Source organism: Nematolebias whitei, chromosome 4 (assembly GCF_014905685.2).
Source record: "Nematolebias whitei isolate Nwh7 chromosome 4, NemWhi1, whole genome shotgun sequence".
NCBI lineage: Eukaryota > Metazoa > Chordata > Actinopteri > Cyprinodontiformes > Rivulidae > Nematolebias > Nematolebias whitei.
Genome location: NC_056501.1, coordinates 11694195 through 11702413, shown reverse-complemented (window position 1 = coordinate 11702413; position 8219 = coordinate 11694195). Strand labels below are relative to the sequence as shown.

The window sequence follows — 8219 nt, the reverse complement described above, 5'->3', positions numbered from 1 at the left end:
CAACAAACTCAGTCCCACAAGCACCCTCTCCCCTGTTCACTCCTCTGAGGCAGCCATAGGCAAAGTGGTTCAAAACATCCAAGTTCATGATCAATAATCCAGGTTAAAAAAAATTCTGAGTGAGTGTGCTGCTTGTGGGACTGAGTTTGTTGTGGCTCGTCGGACTGATGAAGTTCTCTGGATGAAAGACGAAACGTCTCAACAAAAAAGTCAACCGTCCAGATGACCTGAATGAACTTTGTTGGATTTTGTTACTTGGATTATTGAGCATGAACTTTGATGTTTTGAACCACTTTGGCCATGGCTGCCTCAGAAGAGTCGATGGGGGAGAGGGCAGGCTCCAAAAAACATTTTATAACCAGCAAACTGGTTGGTCCACTATGTGAGTGTGCTGCTTGTGGGTCTAAGTTTGTTCAGACTGATGAAGTCCTTTGGATGAATAGTCTCAACAAAAAAAAGAAACCGTCTAGATGACCTGACTGAGCTTTGTTAAATTTTGTTAAGATTTAACACAAAAATAGACTCCTCAAAAACAGTTTTTTTTTGCTTTGATTACAATCTCTAAACACAGCAAAAAAAGAAAAGAAAAAAGGAAACCTATAAATGTCTTTAACAGTATATTCAGATATACTTGTGCGGTGGCCTGGCTCTCTGTTCCTCGTGCCTCTCTGTGTTGGAGAGCTTTCTCTTCCTGAGTTTTAACAAACTGCCTTAAGTAAGCATCTGCTCAACCACAGGAGAATGGAAGCTGACATTTCAAAGCACTGGTTCGTGTGTTATATGAATGAACCAAACCCACATTCTACCTCGGCTCCATTTATCACGCTTAACAAACGCCTGACAGAGTGAAGGCCATCCGTCAGCACCCAGAAACATCCACCCACACCGTCGTCCTCCACTTCTTGGCATTTTCCTCTTCGTAGCAGACAAACCCAGCAGTCTTGACCTCAGCTTTTATGCTCATCTCTTCCCTGCTGAAATTTTCTAATCCAGGACCAAAAGACAAGGACCTCCTGTAGGGGGTTAACAGACTTCCTTGTTGGGCATCGTAATGATGCTAAACGTGGGTTTGAGGGCATGCGGTGGGATTTTTGAGGAAGGCTCCCTGTAGCTTTATCCTTTCAAAATTAAGATGAGCATTTTAAATAGATTTTGTAAAGATGCTCAAATCAACATTTTTGCCAGTGAAATTTTTTTTTATTTTTTTAAAGAAACTACACAAATTTTTGTGAAGTCTTCCAGTTTTTACCAACATTTTCCAGTTAGGTATGGATAAGCCTTAATAAGAGCATAAATTCTGGTGTTACATGAGAAAAAAAAAGACTTGTGCCTCTAAATGACGTTAAAAAATGGAAATAAAAATGCATTTATCTTTAATTCTCTTGACATTTTGCAATAATGCAGGTGCACAATGCAAAAACAAAAACTGCAACTATAAATTAATACACCAAATGAGGGTTTATGGACGTTCCAACAATTTTCAGTCGGGTCATCTGGACAATTTCTTCTTTTTTTGCACAAAAAAAAAAAGAAACTATCCAGATGACCTGACTGAAAATTGTTGGATTGTATACCTGGATTATTGAGCATGGACCTTGTTGGTTTATGGATGTTTGTTACCTCAGTCCAAATTGGTGCCAAAAATAAATAAATGATAATAAAAACGCTACGGATTTGGTCAAATAGTAAAATAAACAACATTCTAGTATGTTTTTTTTTTCTTTTCTTTCCTGGTATGAATATTATATTGTTATGAATTAAGTGTGCTTACTGTAGCACTTTTAACAAAATATTGTATACTTACATCCAGACTATCTTCATTGATCACAAGCATGCCCATGTTCTTTGTTAGGAGTTTGCAGGAATGTCCTGAGATGGAAGAGAGCATTAAAAAAATGAAATTCCTCTTTTTTAATTATTATTTAGACTTGAAAAGACAAGTGGTAAACATATGGGTTAGCATATATCTTTAATGAAGTGTTTATCCTATTTTTAATAAAAGTTTTCTTTAATAATTAACTCATTTAGGTTATCTAATGTACACAAATAAATCCAACTACACGAAGGAGATGACAAAACCAAACAAGCAATGCAAAATTTTAAGGGGAAGCAATTAAAATGTAACAGCTAGGAGTCGAAGCCTTAGAACATGACTAATGAGTTTGGTTTACAAGAGTTTGTCAGCTTCCTGTTTTAACAGGCACTTAAAACTGTGGGTTACCCAACATGGCTCCCTGGGGAGCGCTCTGCTCAGTTTTTGGCTGGGGCAGACACGGGTTCAGCAGAAAGTGGTGGAGGAGCTTCTCTTTGGGGAGGAAACTGAAATGTTTTGTGAACCAAGACTGAAGCCGTCAGTTTAGTGCTGCCGATGTATGAGAAGGCAGCCATCTGTGGCATAACCACGGAAATATTTGTGGGTTCAACACTTTGCTTCTGTCTGGATAGAGAGTTTATTTTTTATTTTTTTTACGGAGGTTACAACATAACCTGTCTTTTTGGGACTACATGAGCGCCCTTTTTTTGTGAGTGAAAATAAGACGAGAGCATGCACAAAACATGCAAAAACACCCAAATACAGACACACACACACAGACACACACATGAAGGAAATGAGCAAGTTTCACCCCCAGAGTTAAAACCAAACAGGCTCCAGTCTGAGGTCTGGCAGATTGTTTTGTTAAGTGCAAAGGTCCAAATGTCCAAAAATTTGCCGCTCTATGGAAAAAGTCTCACCATCTCTGTCTCTTTTCCCTTCCCCTTTGTCAATTACTAAACCCCACACCACCGCTTAATGTATTTACCTTTTAGTCCATTTAAGAGCTTTTATTTTTATTTCACCAAAGTTAAATCCTGTCCCTTTCTCACTGAAGCAGACCTAAACACCGGCCCCACAGGTCTTAAGGAATGTGAAACAACACTCCGTCATCTCTGGTACGTCTGGGGAGCAACAAATGCATAGTTTTGCCACAGAGACGATTCAAAATTAATAACTTGTTGATTAAGATTAAGAGTTGATTTATGTAAACTGATGAAAAAAGTTTATTGTTTTGTGACTACCGTAATTGTCGCTGTAAGTCGCAGTTTTTGCATAAATTAGCATGCCTGCGACTTATACGGCGAAGCGACGTATTTATGTTTAATTCCACTTTATTAGACATATTTGGACTGATGCAACTTATACGGCAGTGCGACGTGTACGGCGGCAAGCACGGTAAGTCTAATTTGTAATAGTGCACAGTGCTTTATCACCTTGGCAATGAAATAATCTTTCAATATGGGGAGAAAGCCAAAAGTGACCAGAGTTTTTACAGGACGCCTCTGTCAAAGCAGAGCTGTAAAAACACTTGCAGTGAGCATTAGGGTCTGCTCGGCCCCCTCACATCTGGGCACGGTGGGCACAAAGAGCTGATTCAGTTAGGCCTCAGTGGTAGGTGCAGCCACAAACGGAGCTACCTTTGATATCTATTTTTCTAAACTCTGTGCTTCTAAGTTTGCTGTTTTCAAGGCTGATCTACTTTTGGTATTTCCCCACATTTGAAAGTTGTCGCACAAGGGCACAGAAATGAACTGAAACGGTCAAGCAGCGTTAGTTATTTGCCTTTCTGATAATATCTTTAAAATCTCAGAGGAAGCTGGATGTGTGAGAGGTGTCTGCCCAAGTATATTTGCATGTTGTGTATTTCATGCGAGTCTGGAGAGCTCATATATCACTCTGCAGCAGATGCTTTCACAAGATATGTGCGACAGAGAACCATTGGGCTTGTCAGTAGTTTTTCGTGCTGGGTGAGGAATGACCACGAGACTGACTGGGGTATCTGTGAGAAGGAAGTACATAAACAAGGCTAAAGTGTGTCTTGATGCAACAACATGAACGGAATAGCATCTATAATTCAAACAGCTAGGGATGTTTTTTTTTTTACTTTACATGTGTTAGCAATTCAAGCATCAGTTTCTTATTATGCAGCTGGTAGCAGAGTTGGGCTTGTCTGAAGCTTGGGTCGTGGTTTTCTCCTGTGTAAGCGCAGTGTTTCTGGGTGAAAGGGAGCAGATTTCAAAAACAAATCTTTCTGCACAGCCGCAGAAGTTGAAAAAGTGCTCCGTGGATGACCTTAGAGAGAAAGCACGCCGCTTTACATGACACACATCAGAACAGGATCCACGTGAAACAAAGTTCAAAGACTAGAAAGCATTTTTTTAAATTTTATTTAATCTTTTGTTTTTTTTTACCAATATTGATGGCTGTTTCCTGTTTGTCTCCAGTTAGGATCCAGATCTTAATGTCAGCCTTCATTAGAGTCTCGATGGTTTCAGGCACCTTATCTTGGAGCTTGTCCTCGATCGCCGTGGCCCCGAGGAGCTGCAGGTTCTACGCCAGGGAAAGTAAAGGGGGGTGTGGGTAAATAAGTAGAGAGCATAACAGAAGAAAGCCTTTAAAACCTCATGTGTCATACAAAAATCTGAGCTGGGTTTTGTGTCACTCAAACAGCCATGTTTTTCTTCTCATCAGCTGCCTTTGTTTACTACAAAGGAAAACCACCATGGGCTTCTCTAGTTTGGGATCAATTACTGCACCCCCCCCCCCCCCCCCCCAATGACTGCGCATCTCTGGACATGATTTCCACACCAGCTCACTCACAAATACAGTTGGCTTTATTTTCCCAAGAACCTCTGCGGTTCTTTGGGATTGGTTAAAGACATGTAAGGGCTCGTAATAGGGCCAAAATTTTGACAAGACCCAGGGGTTGAGAGGAGACAGCAGCCAGCAGTGGAGCAAAGGCAGAGGAAGATCTATAAGTTGTGACCCGAGTCCTGCTTCCCTGTTCCCGCTGTAGTCCTGTCCTTTTTAATCACCGTGAACCACATGTAGTGAACCAGATAACCTCAAATCTACCAGATGGACAGAGACTGTTATTTTCATTGATCTGAATAAGTCTGAACCATCTGATGAACTTTCTTTCTTGAATTAATCAAGCAGAAAAGACAATTCTTTATAATCATTACTGTCTTACAAATGTTTTGATAATCAAATTGTGTTAGTTCACTCAATGCTTTACAGGTTGAAAAGAACTACTAATTTTTATTTTTACATAAACAGTAAGTAATGATTTTTGTTCCTCATTCAGAGAAGAAATCACCTGAATATGCCTTTCTTGATTTTCTGTCTGAAATGAGCAAGCTGTCGTAAGTATGTTAAAGGTTGGTTTTCGGTCAACTAAAATGTTTACCGAGAAAAATGTCATGTTTTACTATTTGAAAAGATTACAAAGTGTGAGACTCCACGAAGTCTGCTGTTGCTGCAATAATCTTTTCTGTATGTTGTAAACAATCCTTGACTTATGATAACATCTTACGTCACAAATCCACTCCTCTTTCTGGTCCTTCCACGAATCAGAAAGCTCTAAATTGAACAGGAAGTCGACCCAAATAAAATGTGGCAACTTCTCAGTTCATAGAGAAGAGAAGGAATAGAGAATTATGGATTCCAGAATTCCAAGAGAATGAGAGTTCTGAGAGATGTTGGAATGAGAGCTGACAACAGGTCCGATAGTCCAACAGAATGAGCAGATTGAGAGTGCAGCCGGTTATGAAGAGTTTGGAGTTATGAAGAACCAGGGACGTTTGGGATTATAATTCTGTTTTGAGCTAATCAACGCACGACTTTCTGAAGGTTTGGTAGCTCTCGACGGAGACGCTGAAACGAGTCAGAAAGGAACTACATCCAACGCTGATTCATCGTCAACAGGTAGATGGTTCTATTTTGACCAAGTGTACCGTGAGAAGCTGAGGATCTGACGAAGCGTGCAATTTCTGGTTAAACAGATTAAACTTCCCTCACACAGTTCTCTGTAAGATAATCTCCTTTCACTCTAAAACCCACCTCTCTCTCATAAATCAGTACAGATATTTTAGAAATATCTTAAGCAAAGTCCTCAAATCACCGCCGAGTGATTTGAAGTTCATTTTCTGTGAAACTGTCTGTTATTATTTTCATATTTTGCCAAATTAATGTAAATGTTTGATGTTAAACTTTGATTTTGAAAATAAATGATTCCATTCATTTGATGGGTCAAAGATAAATAACGTCTCTCGTTCACATTTCTGTTAAATTCAATGCACGACATTTACAGTCAGAAAAATGAAGAACTCGTGAAAAGTATGCATAAATATATATCCATATATTTGTCATACAACAAGTGACACGTACCTCACGTGACTCACTACACACAAAACGTGGAAAATAAAGTAGAGGGACAAACAATTTAAATGTCTCGTGCTAAATATTATAAAATGTTCCTACGTCTATCATAAAAGGGCCACCATGGTTTCACTAACTTCTCCGTGGTTAAGTTATCATTTTAAGGAGCTGCTTTTTCAGATCACAACCAAGACATTAAGACAGTGGCCCTTTAATTAATTTAAAGTAATTCTGTCTCTAACTGGAGCTGCGAATGTGCAAACTGATCTGCAGCATAATAACCATAGTCTTCAGAGGATCTTCACCAAAAAATGCCGTTTCCTAATTGATGGGTGATTAAGTTCAAGTGCAACCAGGCCAGAAGCAGAACTGCATGCATGGTAAAAGAAAAACTAGCAATGTTAATACTAAAAAGTTCTGGAGAAACTTTGACATGGACGGCCACGGGGCGTCCATTTAAAAAAATATATAAAAAAATTAACAGTATTATGTGTTGGGGTTCGCTCTCAGCTACCACTATACCAAATTTCAGCTTAAAATGGCAAAATATCATTGAGTTAGCAATTTTTTTTTCTTCTAAACTGTGGTGGCCATCTTGGATTTTTAATTTTTGATTCAGTATGTGATGAGGAACGTTCTCAGCTATAACCACACCAAATTTCAGCTCTATGTGTGTAAACATAGCTGAGTTAAAGCCATTTAAATTTAGCTTTAGTGCCCGTCTTGAATTTTTTTAAGTCATTGTTTATTGGGCATTGCTCTCAGCTACCACACCAAATTTCAGCTTAATAAATCTAAAAATGTTTGAGTTACAGTATTTTTCCTTTGTAGCTCTGATGGCCATCTTGGGTATTTGATTTGCAACCAAATTCTAAAAATTGACAATAAAAATGGTGTCTTTGCAAATTATGTTGCCATGGTAAACTGAAGCGTCATAAAAGCCATAGCACACATCACGGTGCCGAGCCGATCGTTTTAATACAACGTTTGTGGGGGGACACATTGCAGTTCAGGCTGCAGTAAAGTTGATGGAAGAGTAAGATATAAAGTTAAGAAACCCTTTTCAGATGGATAATAATAGGTGGCTGCCTTATACTAGGCAATTATTCAATATTGTACTGAAACATTGATATAAACCCACATTTTTCTTACTCCTCTTTCTCTTCTGTCATCACCATCATCTAAACCAGGTGTGGGCATCAAGGCCAGTAACTTCAAAAGAAGCAGTATACTTTAAAATATACTGAAGCACAATGTAAAGTTAGAAATCCAAAAGTGTTAATGACACAATGTTGCCAGACTAGAATAATAAATGGTTTACTGAGGCAAACCATAGTAAGCCTAATAGAAATAATTTAATTTACTAAAACATACATCTTATTTTAAAGGTTATTCAAAGACATAAAACAGTAAAATTGTAAAAAAATATATATATTTCAATTTCAACCTTTATCAAAATATTTCACAATATATCACAATGCAATTAAACATTCTTCCACTTTAACATGCCCAAGCATTTGAAGACCTGACTGACTTCAGAGCAGTAGCTTGTACGCCTCTTAAGACTTTGCCCATGACTCCATTGTGCCCCCATGTGGCGTCACTGTGTGGGTGTAGGTGGCCCTGATATGCGGCGAACCCCAAACCGCTGGCAGCAGCAGAGCCACACTCGGATCATTAGGCAGCGCACATTACATTTCCTCCTTTCAAAGCTTTTATGTTTAGATCATAATTGATTGCCTCCATTTGTTTCAGGCAGCCAGGAGCAGCCATAAAGACATGCCAAGAGGCTGATTTACAGCTGTGGCTTCCTGTGTTTGACCAACGCTTCCATCCAGTCCAACCCTGCAGAAAACCAATACTATCTGCTGCTGAAACCTTTAGTGTCGTGCAAAATGGGCACAATTTTGAACATTCACAGACAATTACACTTCACTCATGGCTACAATATAATATAATATAATATAATATAATATAATAGAATAGAATAGAATAGAATAGAATAGAATAGAATAGAATAGAA

General features: G+C 38.8%; 1 protein-coding gene across 1 annotated transcript in view; it reads right to left on the bottom strand.

The window, feature by feature from the left end:
• Positions 1–1804: 1804 nt before the first annotated feature.
• LOC119408664 (probable phospholipid-transporting ATPase IA) overlaps positions 1805–8219 on the bottom strand; it is a gene marked incomplete at its 3' end in the record, with an annotated part of 29103 nt that continues 22688 nt past the window's right edge. The window contains 2 exon segments of the mRNA XM_037675507.1: positions 1805–1869; positions 4228–4366. Of these exon segments, the coding sequence (XP_037531435.1) occupies positions 1805–1869; positions 4228–4366 (204 nt within the window).